Here is a 26,654-nt window from a genome sequence, read left to right on the forward strand (position 1 = left end):
AAAAATAAATAAAAATTATGACCAGTAACATTCTTTCAAACAAGATGCAAACCTATGTTGAAATGGTACCTTGAAAAAGTTGAAAGGCATCTGCTTCTGGATACGAAAACTTCTAACTTTGTCATGATCCACAAGATCAAAATATATATCCCTTCCAATATGTTCTACAAGGTCATCATCTCGTGCAACCTAGAAGCTTCAAATAATTGTTCAATAAAGTCTGCTCAACTCAGACTGGAGACTAATTGTATCAAAAGCATCCTCAACCATGAATAGGGACTAAATATGTTCAAAAAGCAATTGTCAATAGAAGAAAAATTAGAACTAGTAACCTTAATAATGGTATAAAGATGTGACTCGGCTTTTTCCTTTTTCTTGTGCTCTTTTTCTTCTTGTTCTTTCTTCAACCTCTCCTGGAGCAAGCCATGGAATGAACTCTAGTCATGCATCCAAAAATAGAAATTTGAAGAAATAAAATTGACTAAATGTAATAGCAGAATCTTACCTGGAGATGTTCAGCAATGTCCTTCTCATCCACATTGCAAATTATTTTGTCCTTGTCACTTTCACGTATATACACCAGCATGTATGCATTTGAATACTTCGTAAATTTAAAGGGGGTGTTATTCAATCCAGGATTTGTCTGGGGCAGCTGTTAATCATTAACAGGAAAAGTAGGAAAAAGCATGAGTTTGAAAGAACATGCAAGTGAAGAATAACAAATAGACTCAAAAATTATGAGCTAAACTCAAGAAAACATTACCTCTTCTTCACCACCATATTGCTCCTCCAAAGCCCTCTTCACGTCTTCTTTTGTCACCCTTTCATCATCAAATTTATACCTGAAAAATTCCCAAGTTATTCTTTTTATACAGCATGACAACTGTAGGGTAAAATTGTAGCTTAGCTACAAATGGCATTGCATGTACTCCTCCATACATTTAATTTGTCGAGTATTCTTGAAAATTTTTAACACAATGGAACCTAGACTATAGCTATTATGCCAGAACCCATAAATTAATGGTACAACAAAGATATCTAGCAACATTTGGAACTTCTGACCCTACGAAGTAAGTCTTTTCATGTAACTGAGAGGGATCATTTGTTTAGAAAATGGTGAACACTTGTAATCCTACTGAAACCCATTAACTGTTAAATATCAACTCAGTCAGCAATTCAACTCTTCAGAAAATATACCTTGGTAAACAGATCCGGGGGGATATGAGAGTAATTCAACCCAAAACATGGACAAAAGCACCATAATGATTGCATGGCATATATAGTGCAGTGCAGGACCTAACACTGAATGAACCATAGGGCTTATCCACTATGCACCAACTGAATATATATAAAGTTAGAAATCATAAGAACTCAAAGTAATTGGTGCACCCAAGAGAAAGTGCCTATCTTAGCATGCAGACCCAATTTCTAGGCATTTTCACAATTAACAAAAATGATCAAATGTTAAACAGAGTGAATAATAAAATTAAAATAACTAATGAAGACATCAAAAAACACACAGCACCAAGAAACAGCAAGCTACACCAGAACAGAGAAGTTCAAACAAGAACATCAAGCAAAAAAAGTGTCTAAACACCAATAATTAAACAAAAGTTAAAATTAGTATATTAATTAAACAAAAGTTGAAATTAGTATATAAAGAGAAGCCCACACAAAAACCCTTGGTTCAGAACATTGAGGCACACCATAGATGCTTGGAAGCAATTGCTAATACACTTATACATACACATAAATGATAGAATGTGCAAAATCTGGGAATACAGTCCATACCACTGATCAGAAAGGGTGGGTCTTATAAAGGCATAATAATGTCCACCATGCACTCCGCCACTGTGAACTAGAACACTACAAACAACGTCAAAATGTGTAAGAGATAAACAATAGTATCCATTTTGCATCAATAAAGCATCAAAAACTTGATATATACTATTCCCGAATGTTCAGTACAACAGATGCAATCAGGCAGCGTTCAATTTCTTTCTATTTTTCTTTTGATGTTTTCAGCTTAAAGCAATCTAACAATAATAAATAAATAAAGCACAAACGCTACATTGTGAAATTTTTTCTGGAATCCAGCAGTACAAACTTATTACTGCATATTCAGTACAGGTATGTCACCTATAAATTGGACTTCTCCAGTTAAGAAACAGAATATATCATTGCTGAGTTCCTCCAGTCCTAGGAATAAACTGACAACAAGGGAAACAGTATACCAACTGTCTTCCCACCAGATGAAGATTCATGGATAACAGAAATAAAGTACGATCCAGCACATAAACAATGAGCACTTATGGAAAACAGTTTCTCATGGGAAAGAGAGAATTTTGAGTTTATTCTGCAAAACTTTTGCCTCTCAACCATCACAAAGTAACAAATTTCACAACTTTTGACCACCATAGAAATGATTTTAGCTAGGTTATAACCTTAAAAAACAGTCGGTGATTATTCTTCAGAGAGCAATAAACAATGATATTACTAATACCTGTGAAGGGCGTAAAGGTTGCGAACAGTCCTATTGGCATCAGGAGATAAATATTTGCCATTCTCTCTATCAAGATCAAGTTGCAGAGGGAACTCATAGCGATCATTTATCTACACATAAAGAAGAATTGTATCTTTAAGTCAAGGGGAGAAACACAGTCCATAAAGCAAGTTGTGTACCCAAGGAAGAGATTTCTACCACTCCAAAGCTAAAAAGAAAACCAAAAAGGAAAAACATAAAATTGCTCCACATTTAACATGGTTAAAGAAAGGCAACAGTTCTTGCCTACTAATTATTAAAATCACTATAAACCACTTAAGGATGGAAAGTCACCCAATAATTTAATCATTAGCAGCCACAAATGAACCTTAAAAAACAGATACACCAATAGTTGAATGTCAGCAAGAAAAATCATCCACTGGTTGAGCTACTTTGGAGCTACATCCCATAGGAAGAAAATTCTTGAGATTAACAATCCTAAGTCTTAATCAAGAAAAATTCAAATTTGATAATTGAATTACCTTTGACTATCAGTTCTTACAATCAACACCCAAATCATAATTTATCATCATAGGTCACAATTTTCCCAATCTTGTTCTGTACTTTTTTTATTCATTTGATCATGAGATCTAGCCAAAATTTTGCTTACAACAGATCAAAAACTGTTGTCAATGATTCAAATACCTAGGAAGCATTCACTGAGCTAATTCAAGCAACAATTTTATCTCATAAAAGGGAAAATCACTGTAGCTTCCAAACATCTAGCATCAGAGCCAGGAAAAGGTTTTGCAAGGTGGAAGAGAAGAGTTCTGGGATCAGATTCTAAGGCATTCCTGCGGGAGAGTGGATTTCAATCACTAAAAGAAGTCAAGGTGTTTTTGTCTCTTTGGCTTTCAAAAAGGAGGAGATTGATTGGCTCTTGGAGCAGTTAAAGAAAGCAGCAGATTTAGAGAGCTCTCCGGATTTCAACAGGAAGTTCAAGGAAAAATCAGGGACTCATCTACTTGAGGTATGCTTTAACAGCATAGGAAGGTTCATCAAGTTGTTAAAGTTTGCCACAAACCAATGAACTATAGTTGTGGTGATTCAAGGAATTAAAAGCAGAGGATAGGATAGGATAAGTTGGAGATATCTTTAATGGCAAAAATATATTTCAGTGATTTTCTAGATAGACTACTAGAGGCAGTGCCATCAAAGAAGACAGTGGGCAGCGGTCAATGTGGCGTTAAGCCTTCTTATGCTACTGTTGTGGTGGAGGGCCGAAGGAAAGGTGCTTTTGTCCCAACAGGAAAATGAGCTAGAGCTGTGATTTGTGAAAGTAAGGTCTGTATGAAGGATTGATCAGAAGTTGGAAGAGCCATTGCAAGACTGCTAAGTGTGAGGGGTATGGTGTCTTGTACTTCTTTCTCGATCTTCAAAGGATTATTATTTGTGGATTCCTTTAAAAAAGGCTTGTTGGCTTCAAGAGGTGGGTTGGGTTTCAATGAAGGGAAGCACTACCATATCATGAGGAGATGGTCGCTAAGAGAAAATACGGTGGTTCTCAAAAATTTAGGTGAGTATGGATTGAATTACTTGGCCTTCTTTTCCATTTATGGTCTGAAAAGCACAGGGATCATCTGCTAAAGTGTTGGGGGACAATTTCAGAAATCAATTGTCGTACTTTAAAACTAACTGATTTTCCAAAGAACAAGCCAAAAGTAGAGTTGAAAGCGATCACGGTACTACCAGCGCTATTAGAGGTCAAAGATGGGGCATGGTGTTTTATAGTCTCTATTTCAATCATCAGAGAATAGGAAAAAGGACGTTGCGGAAGGGATGAGATAACTTGGAGTAGGTCTTAGTTAGACTCAACGATACGTGGCCGCATTCCAAGGTGAATTCAAGATTTAGAGACAAGTTGCAGCAGCAGGTTGAATCTGAGAGACAGTTTTCCTCCACTTCCGTTTTTTCAAATTCAAAATTAAGGCCAAACAAAGCCCCTAGTGTGGGAAGCACTCAAAGAAAAAGCTACTAATTATGTGAAGAAGGCCCTACTCTCCTCAAAATGGTAAAAAGCTCATTCTGAGGGAAAGAGTGGCCTAATAGAGGAGGATAGCTTATGTTCCGAGGCGGTTAGCACCCTGAGGTTTGAGTCCCCATGGAGAGTCCTAAGGGCTTAGCCATGGAAGGTTCCTCGATTATCAAAAAAAAAAATAGAGGATAGCCTATTGTCATATAAAACACACTCAATTGGGGAAAATATTGTTAGTGCAAGCAAGCCCAGCTCAATGAAAGGAGCCCAAGTTGTTAGATGTTTCGAAACCAAATTGTGGACCATCCTGAACCCATTTTTTAAGGAAGAGGAAGCCTACCTCAGGAGTAGGAAAGGGCCTGTGGTGTGAATTGGGCTAGCCGCAATTATATGAAGAGGATGGTCCATTTTACTTTAATCTTCCGAAGGCCCAAGGTTCTGGTGTCTCCACTTTAGAGATTCAACCCATAGCAGTCACGCATGAGATGAAATCACGAAGGCCAATCCCAAACATCCATAGTCTTCACATAAGAAGTATGCCTCCATCTTCCAAAGCTTCAATTTCGAACAAAAATTGCTTTTATAGGATTGAAAGGGATTTTAGAGAAGACAAGTCTATCATGACTTGTGGTGACGAGGAGTTCAAAGATGACCCTATTCAAAAGATTGGTTACACAATGGAGGTCATGAGGTCCATTGGGAAATTGCAAGAATGAAAGCCATTTTTAGGATTTTTTTTTTTTTTTTTTTTCCTTCTTTCATTTTCCTCCCCATAACCGAATGAAGCCTTTGGCATTGGAAATAATTTTCCTTACAAATATCACTTGCTATGTGACCCCACACCATGTTTTTTAAACAATCAACTTTGGAGCAAATAACAAAGGTGGAAAGCAACATTAAAAATTAAAAATTACTCCAAAGAAAACTCCTAGGGAGGAATGAAGTCTACTTGAAACTCCTTTAAGCGTCCATACCCTTCTTTTTTCCAAAGCAACAGCTTCTTGACTCGTTTCTCTACTAGATCCACCTAATCCTAGGTCTCTTTTCTCTATTTGATCCAACTAACTTCCAGAATGGCAAAGAGGACCTTCATCATAGAGAGCAACTAGCAAGGGACCATCATTCTAGACCAGCTAGAACAAGTAAAATATAGCAACAGCCCAAAAGAAAATAAAAGAACAAGTGGTCCAGGTATTCTCCATACTGTCCATATAGCGTAAACCAATCAACAAGGCTTTACAAAGTTTTCTTTTTCCGGAGGTTGTTTTCATAAGTTAACTCCTCTTTTGGATGCTCTCATTAGCACATGAGAATCAATTTTCACTTTTAAAATCTAATAATTAGGAAAAGCTTTCATAAAAAATAAGTATTTAAAACAGAACAAAGAAATTTAGAGCTATAACTCGTACAAAAATAAATATTTCTATATTTTTTCCAGTTTTACGAATTTCTAGTTTATATTCCAAGTTTTACACCTTGTACGAAAATAAGAAAGAAGCCAATTCATGCGATGCACCAATGATATAGGACACTTTGTAATAGAGCAGGAACGGTTATTAGACTGCTGACCTTTACCATAGTGTCCCGCATAAAATCATATTCAAATCGCTTCAGCTGAAGTTGAAGGACAGGAGGGAAGTCAATGAATAAGACACCCTTCCTAGCATCCTGAGACAAGCATACCAAATTCAAAACAGTCACTTGATGGAAAGCGAAACATAGAATGAGGTTTTCATGACACAGGGGTAAGACGGTAAATATGAAACCCTTCCTAGCATCTTGAAACAATCACACAAAATTCAAAACAAAACATGATAAGAAGAGAAACACAGAATAAGAGTTTCTTATCATTGTTCCCCTACCATTAAATATAAATAACTTAAGCAAAATTATAATACTAGGTCAAGACAATATTGTCAACCTGTTCCATCCTAGCTTGTCTCTGTCCTGGAACATCTCATTCTGTCCATAGAAAAGAACAGCCGAACAGACACAAGGCATGTTACATAGGATACCAAAGCTGATTCTTATAATTCTTCCAGTCATTCAGTAATATTCCAGTGAACCAGCCAATTGAAAACAAAAAATAAAGATAGAAATGAAGAGCGTGAGACCTGCCAGTTAAAAAATCAACTCCTATTGTTGCAGTCTTAAATTACCCGACAACCATACAGCCACCCCACATATACTAATTTGCTTGTGATTTCCTGCACAACACCAACTTGAAGGACTAACCCAATGGTGGTACCTAGATCCTCATCTAGGTAGGGGGTTGGGGTGGGCAGCGACTTCAGTTTTCTTTAAGCAGTGGTGACAGATGTTTAGGAAATAATGGGGATGACAATTCATGGAGGGTCGTGTTCAAATCATGTCAAAGCCTAGGTATTTTACTACTAACACAAATAATAATCATGTTAAAAATATAAACCCAAATATTATCAAATTACTAAACAGGTAACACATTGTGTAACCTATTTAATAATCAAATCCTCCTATTTAATAATCAGTTTGGGTTAGGTCTTGTATAAGACTATAAGATCAATGTCTCAACTAAACATGTTTATGACTTAATTGACATATTTATTTAAAAACAAATTTAAAATGAGTTAAATATGAGTTAAATAGTTTAAAGTTTAAAGTTATAATTAGGTTAATCAGCATGATTAATAAATGGGTCAAGTCAAATTCATATTATACAGGTTGACCCAAATACTACCTATTTATCAAACGGGTTATGCAGGTAGATATGAATTTAATCAAACTCAATTATACTCAACCTAAACCCACATAAAGTGTGTTGGGCTCAATTTGTGTTAATGAATCATATCAAACTTTGTTACCCATAGGACATACTTCTCTCAAGGGATCAAGAAGGAGAAAAGCAAAATAAATGTTATTCTGACTCCTGCGTTGATTCTACACTCCAAAACAGTTTTAAAGGTTGTAATTTAACCAAAACAACACAGCAAGTCCATGTAGAAAATAAGAAATCGTTACTCCACAGCAGCACAATGAAATCATTGAATACCAATGGAGTCCATTCCAATGGACCCAAACAGGTTAGACAAATTTGGTCCAATGATTTTTCTTAAAAAATTCACTCAAAAGAAACATGAGAAACCACAAACAAAAATGCAGATTAAGGGCTCAAATCTGAGCCCCAGAAGCCTAATCACCAAATTAATTGCTTTATCCAAATATGAAGACCAATCAAAACAAGCCATTCCACATTGGCCAAAATTAGTCAACAGCTTATCTGTTTTACATGAACATCATCAAAGATGAAAATAATAAAAGTTAGCAACACTTAGTTAAATACATTCTCTATTATAAGAAGATAAAAATTAAATTAAAAGCACCCATAAAAGTATGAAATCAACTTTGTTAGATATATATATAGCAACTAACCTGCACCTAAAAATTAGGCTTTGTTAAATACATGTAGCAACTAACCTGCAATCCATGGTGCTCAGCATGATATTTGTTATCCCCTTCTAGGCGCTCAACTTCTACGTACTTATCAAAAGAAGCATAAACATCATGACAACCTTTGACATCCAGCTGAAGGTCTGCCACACAAACAATTTATTTTGCAATGAAAAACAGACACTAAATCAGGCATTTCAACCATAAATATAAAATAAGTACCATAAAATGACTCCTTCCTTGTAGATTTGTAGTCCACATTGATGCATTCAATGTAGTTCATATGGTGCCCTTCAAATAACTGCTGTATAGTGCCCTCCACAACAGTTCCCTGGCAAGCACTTAATAATTGTCAGAACTGAAATAATTCCACAACAACAGTCATGTTTGTACCTTCATTTTGTCTTCAAGCTTTTCACAGAGGACCCTATTGAGTTCTTGCACATCATGCTGCAAGAAAGAATCATATGTGTCCCAACCAAACGATTTTGTCAACTCTTTCGTTGCAACGCTGCTGTCACTGTATTGAAGCTTATAGAATAAACTCTGCAAAGCCAAAGGAATGCTTCCAGATGGCATATCATTCTCAGTCGTTGGCATATGGTACACAGCCTGAAAAAACATGATCCAAAAAATTGTTATCCTTTTCAAATATCTTCAAGAAGACATGTAACAGAGACAATGTAGAAAAAAGAACAATGGTTATTAACCTTTCTAAAGTAGGGAATATGATAGAGAGTTTGGAGGAGAGAGTTCATGTAACAAGTTGCTCCTTGGTTCTTAAGTCCAACATAACCAGTTTCCTTTTTTGAGTCATATGTCCAGTAATCCACAACTCTGCGGACAGCAACCTCAGCTTCAACTATACATGTATCACTCACAAGAAAACCCCTACCTGGATCGTATAGTTCACTAAGAGGCATAAACGAAGTGAAACCCCAATCACTTTCTCGTGCATTAAACTGGTGTTGAGTGTCTGCAGAATGCAAGAAAGATAGCCATCACAAAATTTAAATAAACCCAATATCCAACTATACATGTCTTTGGCAAATAAGGATAAAAAAACAACCATCTTCATCTATATCCACAAAAAACACCCCACAGAAATGTAATTAATTAACCACACAAAAGGAATAATCAATGTGAAAATCTGAACTATGTAATGTCAACAACATTAGTAGCTATTTCCAAAACTAAAACCAGAGGGTATACATAGACAAGAAGTGATACTATTGAAAAGAGCCTACCAAAAAGGGGCATGCCCACTTAAATAGAGAGTCTACAAAGTGCACCAGAAGGCACATAAGAGAGAAGGCGAAAGGAGGAAAAAGCAAAACCAGAGCCTGCACCCGCTTTGTTTGTTTGTTTTTAGTTAGAAACAAGCATTCATTGATGTGAGGAGAGACCTTTCCAAAATGTACAAAATCTTATCAGAAAAACAAGAAGAGAAACCTTCTCCAAAACAATAGGAAATATACAATGTTAGAGTACCATAAGAAATTACACAATAAAAGCTTCTCAACATCCCTAAGGGTTGGTGAGAACCCTACCAAAATAGACCCAAAGCAATGTTCCTCCCTTTGTGATGTGAGACCACATATCCCAAAAGCTTAAGCTAGTGTGTGTGTGTGTGTGTTGGGTGGGGGGGTAGAGGTAACCTCACATATAAGGCCCATAGTAATCAGCCAATGTGGAATATTGGATTTCCATCTGTTATTCGATGACACCCCCACTCAATTGTTGACGCCCACATCAGTGAGCACAGGGCGAGCTAATCCCAACCTCGCTCCGATACCAAATGATGTGGAACCTCATACACTCCCAAAAGCTTAAGCTAATGGAGGGTAGAGGTAGCCCCACATATAAGACACAACCAATATTATTAATCAGCCAATGTGGGACATTGAACTTATGTCCGTCCTACATCAGTTTGCTCTCCTAACCTTTTGATCTACAACTTTCTAATCGAGTTGAATCAGATTGAGAGAAGTGCCCTTGAAAGCTTTAGTGGTAGAGGCAAACAATTAACCATAAAATTTTACCTCTTATAGTACCCCCAAACCTTGAAACCCAAACCTCTTTCCTTCTTAGGCTTATACAACTCTTTAGATCCTAACCCTTAACTAAAGAAAGTCCCTTTACATTCTCAATCCTAGTTGTGGAAATCCAAAATGTACAGTTGTGTTACAGCTACAACTATGTTATAGTTGTGTCACAACTGTGTTATAGTTGTGTCACAATTCTGTTATAGCTGTCACAGTTGTGGTACAGTTGTATTTCCAATTCTAACTTATTCCCTGATTTTATGAGAGACTTTCTCTCCTAAAATAAAGGATTATATTTTTTTTTCAAAGGCAAATGGCCTCAACCATTTATGTATAAATATGGGTACTACAATCTATTTGACAAAAAAAAAAAAAAAAAGGGAGAAAAAGTAGAATTTTTTTTCTCCCTCAAATTTCTTCATGGTATTAGAGCTAGAGCTGAACCATTTAATCCACTCATGACCAAATACAAAATGGCCACCAAGGACTCCTTAACCTCATAAGTCACCTCCACTCAAAAAGCTCCTATTCCAAGCAACAATGGAGGATCAGATGGTGTTGTCGTTCTCATTACTAAACACAAACTAAATGGGCAGAACTATCTTCAATGGTCTCAACGGTCATAATGTTCATATGCGGTAAAGGGAAGCATGACTACCTCACCGGTACAGTGCCATGTCCCACGAAAGAAGACCCAAAATTCAACGTATGGAAGGCTGAGAATAATATGGTTATGTCTTGGTTAATTTACTCAATGAACAATGACGTAGGGTAAAATTTTATACTTTATGAAATAGCGGAAGGAATCTAGGAAGCAACAAGGGAGACTTATTTCAATACAGAAGACACAGCAGAGACATTTGAAATAGAAAGGATCCTTCATGATTTATGCCAAGGTGATTTGTTTGTCACTCAATATTGCAGTCTTCTAACTCGCTATTAGTAGCAATTGGACATGTTCAAAACCATCAAATGGGATTGTGTAACGGACGCTATCAAATCTAGAAGATCGTTGAGAATAAACAGAGCTACAAATTTTTATTAGGGCTAAACAAAAATCCAGATGAAGTTTGAGGCAGAATATTGGGAACTAAACCTTTACCCAACATCCGAGAAGTTGTCTTAGAAGTATGCCAAGAAGAAAGTAGAAAGAAAGTCCTGTTGGGGTCACAAATCAGCAAACCTGTCACCGAGGGGTCAGCCCTAGTGGCTCGGGGTCCTCCCTATCCTTCTAATGACAGCTAGCCACGAAAAAGGAGACCTTAGTGTGATCACTGCCAAAAACCAGGTCATACCAAGCACACATGTTGGAAAATCCATGGGAAACCAGCAGATTGGAAGCCATCACGTCCTCAAAATGATAGAGAAAGTTGAGGACACCATGTCACTATTGAGGATAGCCCAACACCATCTAATTTCATTCCATTCAGCAAAGAGCAATTGGAACTATTGCAAAAAATGTTCAACTAGTCCCAACAATGGGCAAATTCCTTCAATTCTACCATCGGGGTCGGATCCTTAGCTCAAAAAGGCAATTATCTTGTTGCCCTGAATGTAAAAAAAAGGAAAATTTAAGTCCTTGGATTGTTGACTCAAGAGTTTCTTTTCACATGACTAAAGATGCCACAATTTTTCAAAATTATTCACCTTGTTCTATGAATTATACTGTTTATATAGCTAATGGTTCTCTCTCAAAGGTGGCTAGTATAGGCTCTTTTTTCTCATCTCTAAGGACCTAACTCTTGAGTCCATTCTTTTGGTCCTGAACTTAGATTGCAATTTACCATCCATTAGTAAGCTCATTTAGGAAAATAACTATGTTACTAAATTTTTTCCAAACCATTGTGTTATTCAGGATTTGAATTCGGGGAAGATGATTGGTTATGCTGAGATATGTTCTAAACTCTATATCTTTGAAGTGACGGATTATATTGAAATACAACCTCAACTGATAGTTGGTAAAAAATGGTCTCTTTTTATTTTTAGTTCTAATAAAGACAATGATATTTTGTTGTGGTACCATCATCTAGAACATCTTAGTTTCTTTTTTTTTTATATAAGTAAAGGATATGCATTAAAAAGGCAAAACGCCACAAAGTATACAGGGAGTATACAAGGCAGCTAAGGCCTCAAAAAACAAAGACAAAAAGAATCACCTCCCTTTAGGTGGATGTTATCCACTCCAAGAAGCCTATAAGGGAGAACGCCTCCTCACCTACATACAATTTGGCCCAACTCCACAAATTACAGACAAAAAAATTATTTAACTTCTGAACGTTCAACACACCCCACTTAAAAGTTAATCTATTCCTCTCCTTCCACACCGTCCAAAAAATACACAACGGAATGGCGTCCTAAATCTTTTTCCTTTTCTTCCCCACAAACGAGCCCCTCCAGCTAGCTAAGACCTCCTTTACAGTTTCTGGAAAAACCCATTTCACATCAACTAAACCAAAAACAATATCCCATAAAGCTCTAACCACTGTACAATGTATAAGGATATGATTTACACTTTCTTCTTCACATCCACACAAGAAGCAACAATTTGGAAGTTGCAGCCCTCTTCTTTGAAGTCTATCTAAAGTAAGCACCTTCCCCCACGTTGCCTCCCACGCGAAGAATGCAACTTTAGTTGGCACCCTTGCCACCCAAATGCTTCTTGAGGGAAAACCTGTGTCATTAGACTTCGCCAACAATCTATAAGCTTCCTTGACCCTGAACTGACCACTTCTTCCTTGCCTCCACAGGACTGAGTCTTCCTCCAATGTGGGTTTATGACCCCTCAGTATATGGAGAAATTCCCCAACCGTATCCAACTCCCAATCATTGAAATCCCTTAAAAAATTTAGGTTCCAATTTCCTTGACCCAAACTTTGATCCCACATTTCCTAAACCGTTGAGTTCCTTTGAACAGTCATGCCAAAAAGGTGAGGAAAATAGTGGGACAACGCTGAATCTGAACACCACACAGCTATCCAAAATCTGATCGTGTTGCCCTTCCCTACTCGGAACATCATGTTATCCCAACACCACTCTGATTCTTTCCAAATCTCCTTCCAAACCCCTACTCCAACAGCCCCATTAGCCTTCTTTGGCCTCCAACCAAGACCCTCCTGCCCATACTTCACCTTGATCACTTGTTTCCAAATATTATCTTTGTCACAAGCATACCTCCATACCACTTGCCAAGTAATGCTTTGTTCAACATAGCTAGCTTCCTAAGGCCTAGCCCACCTTTATCCTTGTCTGTACAAACCACCTCCCATTTAACAAGATGAATTTTCCCCTCCATATTTCCCCCTCCCCACAGAAAGTCCCTTTGCACTTTCTCAAGCCTTCTAGCAACGACCTTGGGCATTCTGAAAATAGACATTTGGTAGATTGGCATGCTAGCCAAAGTACTTTTTATTAAAGTGACTCTTCCCCCTTTAGAAATATATTGTCGTTTCCAAAGAGCTAGTCTCCTCCTTACTCTCTCTTCCACCCCATCCCACGTATATGGCGCTCTATTGGGGGCCCCTAAAGGAAGACCCAAGTACTGAGAAGGTAAAGATCCCACCCTGCAGCCTAGCTCAACAACCAACTCCTCCATCTCCACCACCTCTCCAAATGGAATGATTTCACTCTTGGCTAAATTAATCCTTAGGCCTGAAGCCGCTTCAAACCAGAATAGAATCCAACTTAAATGAGTTAGATGATCCTTTCTGGCCTCACAGATATAATTGTGTCGTCAGCAAAAAACAAATGAGAGATGTTCAAAGGGGGTCTACTACCACCCCTTATGTTACACCCTGATAAAAAACCCCCCTCCACAGCTCTCCTAATAAGAACATTTAACACTTCCATTCCCATAACAAAGAGGTAAGGAGACAGGGGATCCTTGTCTAAGGCCTTTAGTGCTAGGGAAGAAACCTGTAGGCACTCCATTAACCAACACTGAAAATTTAGCTGAGGATAGGCAGCTCCACATCCACCCCACCCACTTAGACCCAAAACCCATCTTTTGCAACACCTTCAGCAAAAACTTCCAATTGATACTGTCATAAGCTTTTTCTATATCCAATTTGCAAATAAGGCCCTTTTCTTTTCATTTCTGCCACGAGTCTATCACTTCATTTGCAATTAAGGAAGCATCAAGAATTTGTCTTCCCCTCACAAAGGCATTCTGAGAAGTAGAAACCACATTTCCAACTACTTTCTTCAATCTGTTAGCTAGCACTTTAGCCAATAACTTGTAAAGCCCCCCCAGGAGACTAATAGGTCTAAAGTCTCCAAGGTCCTCAGCCCCACTTTTCTTGGGGATCAAAACCAAGAACGTATTGTTGAGGCTCTTGAGGAAAGAGCTATGTTCATAGAAGTCCTTGAACATTTCTAGAATCTCCTCTTTAATAAAATCCCAACAACTTTGCCAAAAGGCCATAGTAAAGTCATCCGGACCAGGGGTTTTATCCCCATTCATCTCCATCAAAGCCGCATGGATTTCATCCTCTGTAAAGGACCTCTCCAGGTTCTCAGCTTCTTGTTAGCTGATCTGATCAAACTGAAGTCTCCCAATGTCCGCCTTCCACCCCATATCTTCTGAGAGCAAATTATGAAACGCATTAGCAATTCCTTCCCTAATTTCCTGCTCCTCTAGCAGCCATTCCCCATTGATCTTAATTCTCTCCAAAGAGTTATTTCTATGGTGAGCGCTTGCCATGCGATGGAAGAAACCTATGTTTCTATCCCCCTCCTTCAACCATATTTCCCTTGAGAGCTATCTCCAATGAGTTTCCTCCATAATCACCCATTTTCTGTAATTTTCTTTTGCCTCTTTTTTAAGCTCTGTTTCTTCCACAGTCAGAATTCTCTCACTTTCCTTCCTATCCCAGAATTCCACCTGCTGCAAGGCTGAGGATTTATTACATTCCAGCTTTCCAAAGACTTCTCTATTCCAAACTTTCAACTTCTGTTTGATTTCCTTCATCTTAGTAGCCAATTTATAACTAGCACTTCCCCTAACATCAATTCCTTGCCACCAGCTATGCACAAGACTAGTTTCTTGTATCTCAAAAAAACTCTTTCCATCATTATTCACTGAAAGTTCGAATGTTTTTCGGTGTGAAATTTGTCAATTATCCAAGCATGTTCATAAGTCTTATCCAATTCAACCATACAAATCATCTCATCTTTTTTCCATGATACATAGCGACCTTTGGGGCATCTAAGATGAAGAAGATAACAGGGTCTAGATGGTTTGTGTCCTTTGTAGATGATCATACAATAATTTCTTTAATATTCTTGATGAAAGACAAATCAGAAGTGAGCCAAATTTTCAAAAAAATTTGTAACATGATCCAAATCTAGTTCCACGCCAAAATACAAGTGTCAAAAATTGACGATGCTAGAGATTATTTCAATTCTATCACAAGGGAATTCTTATGAAGAGAAGGTATAATTCATCAAAGTTCTTGCATTGATACTCCTCAACAAAATGGGATAGCCAAGAGAAAGAATAGACACTTGTTAAAAGTTGCAAGTGTTCTCATGTTCTCCACCCATGTCCCAAAGAGTTTTAGGGGAGAAGTTGTACTTACTATAGCCTACTTATCTCATCAATAGAATGTCTTCCCATGTCTTGATTTCCAAACACCGTGCAAAGTCTTTCTCAAATCATACCCTAGGACTCAACTCATCTCCCAAAGTGTTTGGTTACTCAACCTTTGTTCACATTCCACAACAACATCGAAGTAAGCTTGATCTTAAGGCAACTAAGTGTATTTTCCTAGGATACTTTCTGGACAAATAAGTGTTACCCTCCCGTCACAAAAAAGTTCTACAACTCTATGGATGTGACATTTTTTGAAAATCAGCCCTATTACTCCACAATTGATATTCAGGGGGAGAATAGAATTCAAGAATACCAATTTTGGGAAATAGAAACTATGACCGAACCTCAAACACTTGAGTCCGTTATAGTTCACAACTCAAATCCTATCCCTCCTGCTCCAAGTCTCCCGCTTCAAACTAATGAATTCGTAGACACTGAACCTAGCACTCCTCTTTGCCTAATCTCATCTCAGATTGCTAATAACAACGAGTTCATTATCTACTCAAGGAAAAAGAAGAAGTCTCAAGAAGATATAGAACAATGAACACATATTGGACTAATAGATGAAACTGAACCAAATTTGGTCCCAAAAGAGACACACTCAAGTAACATTGATTCTAATCCTAATGAGTTAGAAGATGATTTTTTTTTTTTTATTTAGGTAAACAACGCAAATATAATAAAAGTGCTTGGAAAAGGCACACAAAGTACACACGAAGCATACAAGATGAAATTGAAAAGAAGCATAAGGGAAGAGAAAAAACAAACCAACACCCAAAATAAAAGATTTCACCCTAAAGCCTAGAAGAACAAGAAACCTCCAGCATAACAAACACAGAAATGAAACCAACCTGAGACACCTCACTACTACCACAATCCTCCTCTTCCTTACCCTTCCTGAAACCACAACCTTCAACCCCCTTGGAATTACAAAATAACCCATGACCCTAAACCCTTACCTTAAGACCTAGTGAGAAGGCACCAGCCCCTCTCCTCTTTTGTAACTGAGAAGAGACGTTCACCCAGTGAAGAGGTGAATGCCTTTAAGCCAACTAACAACAACCCTAAAAACAACCTAAAAGGTCACTTGCAAACCATCTCCCATCCACTACTTCGGCTCCCCTCTTTTATGTTTGAATTGTAGTAATTAACCGAACATTCCAAATTCGAAGCTCCCTAACAAAGCAGGGAGTGAAGGCTTCCTCTTCACAACCAACACTCTACGACCCTTTTTGGTTTCCATCTTTCTCAACAGGGAAGCAATTTCCTTATTAATGCATTTCAAATTCGAAGCTCCCTTACAAAGCAGGGAGTGGAAAAGGGCTCCCTCTTCACAACCAACACTCTACGACCCTTTCTAGTTTTCATCTTTCTCAACAAGGAAGCAATATTATTCTCATGCCCAACCACTAGCAATACCAGAAACCTGCTAAAAGAAATAAATTTCTGAAAAAAAAGGATCGGAGAGGCTCTCTACATCCAACAAGTCCCTACTAGGCCCTCCTCACTACACACTTCTAGGTTCACATCCTTAGGTTGAACCTTTAGGACTTCCACAACCAAGGCCTCACCAAAAACAATACGCAAAGGCTTGTAAACATCTTCCTTGCCTTCAACTAAAAGACCCATGCCCCACTCCCTCCAAGGGACTAAGTTTTCAGTCCTCCCCAAAGAAAAACCCTCGTCTTTAGACATGGAAGAAGCTAAAGAAGAAGACCTTCCCCCACCAAACAAACTAAAGTCAAAAACTTACCAGAGAAACCTTTCGCTTCAAATAAAATAGCAACGTCAACAGAAGGCACTCCCTCCTTTGGGCACAGGGAAGAGCAACCCAAAAGAGAACATGAATCATCTTCACAACCCGGCCTTAGGCCATTAAAAACTACTAGAGACGGCACCAAATCAAGACTTGAGACTTTTAGGGCTTTCGTTGTACACAATGGCTCCTCACAACCCTCAACGCGTTCTCCTTCCGAGGGTGAGAGATCAAAACGACTCTCAAGCCCTTAGAACCATTTAAAGCCCAACCCACTTCCCTTGGTCCATTATTCAAAACAAGTCAATTAAAAAATTAGGTCAAGCCTAATCCATAAGTGATGTGGACTAATGGATTGGTGATTGAATCATCGTTCCTTTCAACAATACATCCCTGGCCAAAAAGCACTACGTTATCCATCTTCCATTAAGTCTACTTTAATAGCCCAAGATCCACCTCTCCAAACCTACCCCCACAACCATAATGACCAAGAGAAGATGGCATCTCAAGTCTGCTCGCTACTTTCCCAACTTGAAACCCCTACAAGCCCCCAAGTTTGACACGTCCTCTAAACTTCTACAACAAGGCCAAACCTTTTCTCTCATGCCCTAAATGGCACATGGATCTCCACCACCTTCTTCTGCCCTAACATCTTGCTTCTTCTCAACTTTCATGGCTACGACCTAAGATAACCAAGACAAAGCCTCCCACCACAATTAAATAGAGTAGCGGTGGAGCCCCACCAACACCTGAAGGGAATCGAGAAGCATCTTGCCATCTGACCTCATAGGAAATCTTGCCCATTAAAGATTACAACATCTTGTAGTGTCTTTGTCCACTATAACAAAGCCCCCACAACAATCCCCTACATATTTAAATAACGACATGTCCCACAAATGCAAAGGTAGCCCTACCAACCTACCTCAAACCTACTTTGCATGAACAACTCTTCGAGGGCACCCCACCTCCGATGACCATCTCTCCAAAGATAAACATTTGTTGGCAAACCTCCTTAAACCCCTATGCATCACCTCCTTTGCATCTTCAAAAGAATCAAATTTGAAAAGGATGAGGAGTCCCCCTAACATAAATAGATCAACTCCCCCTTTCAAGTGTCAGGTGCAAACTGCCCACTTCTTCAGAATTTGTGCTCCGACACTAAATCGGAATAATCCCCACACCATCCCACTAAATAACTCTTCAAAGAATCCTTTCTATGGCAGACCTCATTTTCCCCCATTTGCAACCACACTGCCTCTCCCAAGGCTTCAAACCTTTCTTCGCCTTGTCTGCAAAAGACACAATAGAGGAAACCCCTATTAAGGTTCCCTCTTTTGATTGGTTTGCAACCAACAATGCACCTCAGCTAAACTGAGAGTCGGGTGTCACTCCCAAGCTGCAAAGTTTCCCGACTAAAATGCCCCAACCCCTCGAAACTTTCAGGAAAACCAAAGCAAACCTCTTCGCCTCCGCAAAGCACATCGAACAAAGGATGAACCTTCCAGTGTCATTACAACGACACTCAACCCTATGAACTCTCCCACCTTCCAAACATTGCTTGTTGAAAGGGTTCTGTCCGTCACCCCGGCTGCTTAACTCCACTCCATCCAAAAGATAAGAGAGACTAACCTCACCAAATCTTATCCAATTAGAACATCCTCTACCCCTTTCCAAAATTTTTCCTAACAACTTGCCTCTGACTTCTTCTACCAAGATTTTAAACGTCTTCAAATCCACACCAATCCAACACTTTCCAATTCAATTTGCCAATTGCTAGAAGGAAAGGAGTAAGATCTTACACAAATCATCTAATTTATAACTTTTCTCCTATAAGAGTTTGTCACCAAGTTATCAAGCTTTTGTTACCAGTCTTACGAATATTCAGATTCCCAATAATATCCAGGAAGCCTTACAAATACCCGAGTGGAAGACAACCATTGAGGAAGAGATCTAGAGCTTGTTGAACTTCCAGAAGGAAAGAATCTAGTTGGGAGCAAATGGATCTTCATAGTCAAGTACAAATCAAATGGGAGTGTTGACAAGTTCAAAGCTCGATTACTAAGGGATTTACATGGTCTTATGGAATTGACTACAAAAAAATCTTTGCTCCAATTTCCAAATTGAACAAAATTCATGATTTGTTGTCGTTAGCCGTTAACCAAGATTTGCCTCTTCATCAACTGGACATCAAGAATGTCTTCCATAGTAGTGACTTAGAAGAAGAAGTGTACATGGAAATTCCTTTAGGTCTTGAGACTGAGACAAATATTAACAAATTCTACAAACTAAAAAAAAATCATATATGGTATCAAGCAATCTCCTCAAGCTTGGTTTGATCGTTTTACCAAGCCCGTAAGAGGTTTCATTACTCCTGGTGTCGGTCTAACCACCCTATTTGTAAAACACACACTTGAGGGAAGAACTATCATTATCATCATTTATATAGATGACATAACCCTGACCAAAGACCATGAGCACGAAATAGGCAAACTCAAGAGTTTTCTTGCCCATGATTTTGAAATTAAAGACTTAGGGAATCTCAAATATTTTCTTATGATGGAAATTGTCACATCGTTGTCCTTGGAAGGCTATTGCACAAGTTTTCCAAGATTTTTCCAAGTTTACTTGGTTCATGGTAGGAGAGGGGGAAAGAATTCGGTTCTGGGAAGACTTGTGGTGGGGGATCAACCTCTGGGGGTCCGTTATCCAAGACTACTTAGAGTAATCATGGATAAAAACATTCCTATTTCTTCAATTCTCGGATCCACTCACCCTTTCTCTTGGAACTTTAACTTCTGTTGTAGCCTTTCTGATTCCGAGATATGAGATTTAGAAAGTCTCATGCGGTCTCTTGATCATCTACATTTATCACCTTCGGTTCCAGAAAAGAGATCTTGGTCTTTATCTCCTTCAGGATTTTTCACAGTCAAATCTTTCTTTCTTACCTTATCCCAATTTTCTGGTTTGCCTTCAGTTTTCCCTACCAAGTTAGTCTGGAATTCTCAAGTCCCTTTCAAAATCAAGTCCTTTGTCTGGTTAGTGGCTCACAAGAAGGTAAATACTAACGACATGCTACAGTTGAGAAGACCCCACAAAGCACTTAGTCCCGACATTTGCATGTTGTGCATGAAGCATGGAGAAACAGTAAATCATCTTTTTCTTCATTGCTCTCTGATGATGGAGTTGTGGTACAAATTATTTCAGTTAACAAAGACAGATTGGGTCCCTCCTAGAAGCATCTTTGACATGCTATCTACCATTTTTTTTTTTGATAGGTAAAAGAAGTATATTAAACGAAAAGAGGAAACACCAAAACCCGGTGCCCTCTAAGTATACAGGGAGTATACACACCACCTTCCCTAACTAGGAGCCTATCCAGTCTACAAAACTTACAAGAGAAGAATTGATAAAAACATTTATTAGCATTGCATGAGGAGGCACCTTGACCACCTAGTTATTTACCTAGCTCACCTAGATGCCATGTCAACAAGGTCTAAAAACGTTAAACTAGCATCCCACCTTTAACAATGTGAGCATAGATTCTATCCCATTCAAATTAATAAAAAGCTTCTTCCTTGGTGTAATATATTATCATATTAAAAAAAAAAAAAAATCTCAGTCTATGTAGAAGATTGTCCTTAATAGGATGAGGAATAGGTTCTACAAATTTTCTCTCCAAGAATAAGTAAATGAAACTATGCACAAAAGGAGGGGAGGGGGTGTGTGGGGCAATTCACCACCATCGATGTCTAAAAGACAAGTCATTTTTTGTCAAAAAAGGGTCACACTCTACAATTTACCCAAACCCGAAGTATCATAATAAATCAGGCAAACTTGACTTATGCAATATCTTATACAATATTGGTGTCGTCTTCAAAATTGACTTTGAAAAGGCTTACGATCACGTAAGGTGGATTTTTTAGATCAAGTGTTGGAGAAGAAGGGGTTCAGTCCTAAATGGAGGAAATGGATGTGTGGATGTTTGTCCTCGGTATCTTATGCAGTATTGGTGAATGGTAGCGCTAAAGGTTGGGTTAAGGCATCGAGAGGATTAAGACAAGGTGACCATTTATCCCCCTTTTTGTTTACTTTAGTGGCAGATGTACTGAGTAGGATGCTTTTGAGAGCAGAGGAGAGAAATATGTTAGAGGGCTTCAGGGTGGGTAGAAACAGAACTAGGGTATCTCATTTGCAATTTGCCGATGATACCATCTTCTTTTCTAACACTAGGGAGGAAGATTTGCAGACTCTCAAGAGTCTTTTGTTAGCGTTTGGGCATATTTCTGGGCTAAAGGTCAACCTTGACAAGAGTAATATTTATGGTATCAATCTGGATCAAGCTCATCTTTCAAGATTGGATGAGACGCTTGACTGCAAGGCTTCTGGCTAGCCTATACTCTATCTGGGTCTTCCTTTGGGTGGGAATCCTAGGGCGGGTGGATTTTGGGATTCGGTGATTGAGAGAATTTCAAGAAGATTAGATGGATGGCAAAAGGCATACTTATCCTTCGGGGGGAAGATAACTCTCATCCAATCTTGCCTTACCCATATGCCTTGTTACTTTCTTTCTTTATTTAAGTTACCCGCTTCAGTCGCTGCAAAAATCGAGAGGTTGCAAAGGGATTCTTTATAGTCAGGGATTGGGGAAGGCAAAAAAGATCATTTAGTGAGGTGGGATGTTGTGTGTAAACCGAAGGAAATAGGGGGTTTGGGTTTTGGGAATATTTCTCTAAGGAATCTCGCTCTTTTAGGGAAATGGCTGTAGAGGTACCCTAGAGAGGGTTCAGCTCTATGGCATCAGGTCATACTAAACATTTATGGTTCACACTCCAATGGTTGGGATGCTAACACTTTAGTCAGATGGTCACATCGCTGTCCTTGGAAGGCTATTACACAAGTCTTTCAGGAGTTTTCCTCATTTACTTGATTTGTGGTAGGAAATGGGGAAAGAATTCGGTTGAGAAGATTTTTGGTGGGGGGACCAACCTTTGGGAACCCAATATCCAAGACTATTTAGAGTAGTCTTGGATAAAAACATACATATTTCTTCAGTTCTCGGTCCTACTCGTCCTTTCTCTTGGAATTTAAATTTCCGTCGTAACCTGTCAGATTCTGAGATAGAGGACTTAGAAGGCCTCATGCGGTATCTCGATGGATTGCATTTATCTCCTTCGATTCCAGATGCCAGATTTTGGCCCTTATCTTCTTCAGAGCTTTTTTCAGTTAAATCTTTCTTTCAAACTTTATCTCAATTTTCTGGATCTCCTCAGATTTTCCCTTCTAAGTTCGTTGGAATTCTCAAGTTCCTTTCAAAGTGAAGTCCTTCATCTGGTTAGTGGCACACAAGAAGGTGAATACTAATGACATGCTACAAGTGAGAAGACCCTACAAAGCCCTTAGTCCTGATATTTGTATTCTATGCATGAAGCATGGGGAATCAGCAGATCATATTTTTCTTCATTGCTCCTTGACGATTGAGTTGTGGCACAGGTTATTTCAGTTAGCTAAGATGGATTGGGTCCCCCCGAGGAGCATCTTTGACATGATGTCCATCAAATTTAATGGTTTTGGTTCTTCTAAGAGGGGGATAGCCTTGTGGCAAGCTGCAAGCATCGCTCTTATTCAGGTTGTGTGGTGGGAAAGAAATGCGAGGATTTTTTAGGATAAAGCAAGGAATTCAGAGTATCTTTGGGACTCTATTGTTTTCCTTGCTTCTCTTTGGGCTTTTTATTCCGAGGTTTTTAAGGGGATTCCCCTTAATATGATACAACTTGATTGGATAGTGGTGTGTACTCCATAAGGAGTGGTCCTTTTAGAGTGTTCGCTTGTTTTTCAGTGTAATTTACTGTAGTTTAGCTTTCTTTGGCGGGAGGATTCCTCATCCTTCTTTTTGTACTTCTTTTTATCTATCAATAAATCTATGTGTCGTTTCCAATCAAAAAATAATAATAATAATAAATCAGGCAAACTAGCTAAGGAGCCTTCAATTTTGCAGCAAAATATCCAAGCCAATTCAATTTGGCATAATAGATCCTTCAAATAGTATGTGCTTGTTTGCATACTATATTTTTAATAACTGCCATTACCACTCATTACCACCTTCTTGAATAGAGACAAGCCAAGATGCACATCTATCATGGGTGTTCATTAATGATATAATAAATAGAAATCCTACCTCAACCTAACAAGTTTTCTTGTTTCTTATAGATCAAAGGAAATGAAAGTGTTGATTAAGCTCAAGCTGCCCTGAATACATATAACAGATAATACCTTTTCTCACTGTATATTTGTTATGAATTTGATTTACCACAGCCAAGCTGAATTGTGCATATCTACTCCACCCATAGGGCAAACTTGATGAATCCGCAACATCCAAGTACATAGACAAATGTTCAACATTGTTTCCCTTTGGAAAAATAAGCACCCGCCTGTTCAAACCAATTATGAGGATTGGCACTAGCCATATGAAGAATAATGGTTATAGCAACAACAACAATAATAATAATGAAGATGATGATGATAATAATAATAACAATAATGCCATTTTGGATGAAAAAAATTAAAATACCACTTATAGCCGCCCACAATGAAATTTTCGGAATAGTGCTTCTTTGTATTCAACCTAGAAAAGTTCTCAATTCTCCATGTGAACCTTGATGTAGGAGGATCCTCAACTGGCTGGTTTTCCACAGTAGTAGTAGTTTCCTCTTGTGCAACAACTGGTAATTTTCGAAATCAATTAATTGCTAGTTAGAATCTACTAAACCTTAATTTAACCAACTACATGATTGGATAAGAACAAACCTCAGACAAAAAAAAAAAAAAAAACTGGAAATAAAAGACACTCAGAAAATGAAAATGCCAACTCAACTAAACCAATCAGTTCTATCAGAAACTCAGGCAAATATTATTTTCACCGTTAATCAGGTTCCAACTAATGAAAACCCCGAGATTGAAACTTTGTTTCTTTTACTTTCTCTACATTTTATGGCCAACGAAACAAAACTCGAAGCGTAAATAAATCGTCATGCAATTAAACCTGATCAAAAGTAACCCAGAAAAATCAGAAATCACAGAAAATCAAAACAACAAAACAAACCTTCCATAGGTTGATGGCCGTCGGCCAAATCTGTATGGGGAACCAGCATCTCCTCGTCCTCTCGCTGCACACGAAAAGCAAAGAAAAAGAAACAGGCTCAATGATTCAGTCCAAACCCTATAATTGAACCACCCAATAAAATCAAAATTGCAAGGAAAAAAAATTAAAGCCCTAGAATTCAACAATCCAATGAGATCAAAATCGCAAAGAGAGAGAGAAATGAAGTGAATAGAAAACCTATAAAAAGAAACAATGAATCTTTTTTCTTTTCCGAGAGAGAAGTGGGGGTTAGGGTGAACATACTTCAATAGAAGCAGGAGTCATGACAGTCATGGATGAAAAATACCAACTCTTCTTTTTCTTTTCTTTTTTCTATTTCCAATGAATGAAATGCACAGGCGGGAATTGTAGGAATTGTAGAGACAAGAAGAGATTGGCAAGTGCAATGAAGGAAGATCAGCGGAAGCACCACTAGGAGTCTAGAAGGAGAAAGGTCTTGGTCTTTTTCCTTTTTTTATTTTTTTTCCTTTTCTATTCTTTTTCGGTTTTTGGTGAATGGGTATTTTTGGGATTTTGTAGGGACGTGGGAGCACCGTAAATACCTAATGTGCAGGGCAGCGCAAGCCGCAAAACTGAGCTCATCTTTCTCGGTAACAACCTTTTTGTCGTTTCCCAACTCTAGTGGGTCGGCATTCTCACAAAACAAAATTAGCCCAAAATTAAAAATTCACCACTTTACCCACTAGTTTAAGTTAATTACTAAATACCCATTAATGTAAATTTAAAATCCTACACTATTAAACAATCTATATTATTTAGGGTCTTTCTACGTACCATACCCACTTTTTTGGGCTAATAGGGTAGAGACACATGGCATGCTAAATTAAAAAAAAAAAAACCTCTTTTTCAAGTCACCCAACCGATTGCCATGGGAAATAATCTCATGCAACACACATTGTTACATTTATTACATTAACCAATTATAAATTTGTTTAATGTAATTATTTTGTTTAGGAAATTTTTTTTATGAAACAGAAAAATAAAGAAAATTTTGAAAAAATAAATTACTGTTTATTTATTTTTCTACTATAAAGTGATTAAACCCCACATAAAAATTAAATTTAAAATAAATAAAAAATTATAAAGAATTTGGTGATATAATTTATAAATTAAGGAAAAGTAAATTTAATTTATTTTAACATCAAATAATTTGTTGACAAAAATTTGACGAATATTTGAAGTGTGAAAAGCAATATAATTGGTTTATGAAGTTAAAAAAATGGGAAAACTAGAACTAAATTTTATAAAATATATATTAAATTAAAATTAAATTAGTTGTGTACTAATTATTAATTGAGAATATATGATTAAATTATTTCTTAGCTTTTCAAAAAAATTGGTTGAAATATTGAAAATACGAAAAAGATATAATTACTAACAATATGGAAATCCAAAGCCCTCACATATTTTTTCGGTAAATTTCCATTTTGATTTTTTTCGATCAATTTCACACCCTTAAAATGTACTGAATTTTTTAGTATTTTTTTATTTGGATTTTTCTGGAAATCATTTGACCACCCTAAGTGTAATGAACTTATTTAAACAATATCCAAGTCATATTAAGTTCCAAAAAAGTTTAAAAACTTCAAACAAGTGGAGAATCTAGAGGGTACGAAGCATATGAGAATTCCTCACATTCTTCGTACCCTTGTGAATTTTTTAGTATTTTTGGATTTGGATTTTTCTGGATATCATTTGATCACCTACCAAGTGTAACAAACTAATTTAAACAACATTCAAGTCATATGATGTCCCAAAAAATTTTAAAAACTCCAAAGAAGTGGAGAATTGGGAGGGTACGAACAATGTGAGGATTCCTCACATTCTTCGTACCCTTGTGAATTTTTTAGTATTTTTGGATTTGGATTTTTCCGGAAATCATTTCACCACCTCGTAAGTGTAATGAACATATTTAAACAATATCCAAGCCATATAAAGTCCCAAAAAATTTTCAAAACTCCAAAGAAGTGGAGAATTGGGAGGGTACGAACAATGTGAGGATTCCTCACATTCTTCGTACCCTTGTGAATTTTTTAGTATTTTTGGATTTGAATTTTTCCGGAAATCATTTCACCACCTCCTAAGTGTAATGAACCTATTTAAACAATATCCAAATCATATGAAGTCCCAAAAATTTTTCAAAACTCCAAAGAAGTGGAGA

At 37.7% G+C, this 26,654-nt stretch overlaps 1 protein-coding gene across 1 annotated transcript; it reads right to left on the bottom strand.

Annotated features, from left to right (window-relative positions):
- LOC117916468 (ubiquitin carboxyl-terminal hydrolase 12-like) lies at positions 1 to 24,878 on the bottom strand. Its single transcript, XM_034832525.1, has 15 exons — positions 24,737 to 24,878; positions 24,434 to 24,497; positions 23,903 to 24,053; positions 23,605 to 23,762; positions 8,654 to 8,919; positions 8,337 to 8,555; positions 8,166 to 8,274; positions 7,971 to 8,086; positions 6,087 to 6,185; positions 2,504 to 2,613; positions 1,792 to 1,866; positions 764 to 842; positions 506 to 652; positions 333 to 413; positions 1 to 189 (listed from the first exon to the last, which is right to left on the bottom strand). Exons 1-15 carry the CDS (start codon positions 24,764 to 24,766, stop codon positions 16 to 18), a joined length of 1,878 nt encoding a protein of 625 aa, XP_034688416.1. The 5' UTR covers positions 24,767 to 24,878; the 3' UTR covers positions 1 to 15.
- Positions 24,879 to 26,654: the final 1,776 nt, after the last annotated feature.

The sequence above is a fragment of the Vitis riparia genome, chromosome 6, assembly GCF_004353265.1.
Source record: "Vitis riparia cultivar Riparia Gloire de Montpellier isolate 1030 chromosome 6, EGFV_Vit.rip_1.0, whole genome shotgun sequence".
NCBI classification, from domain to species: Eukaryota; Viridiplantae; Streptophyta; class Magnoliopsida; order Vitales; family Vitaceae; genus Vitis; species Vitis riparia.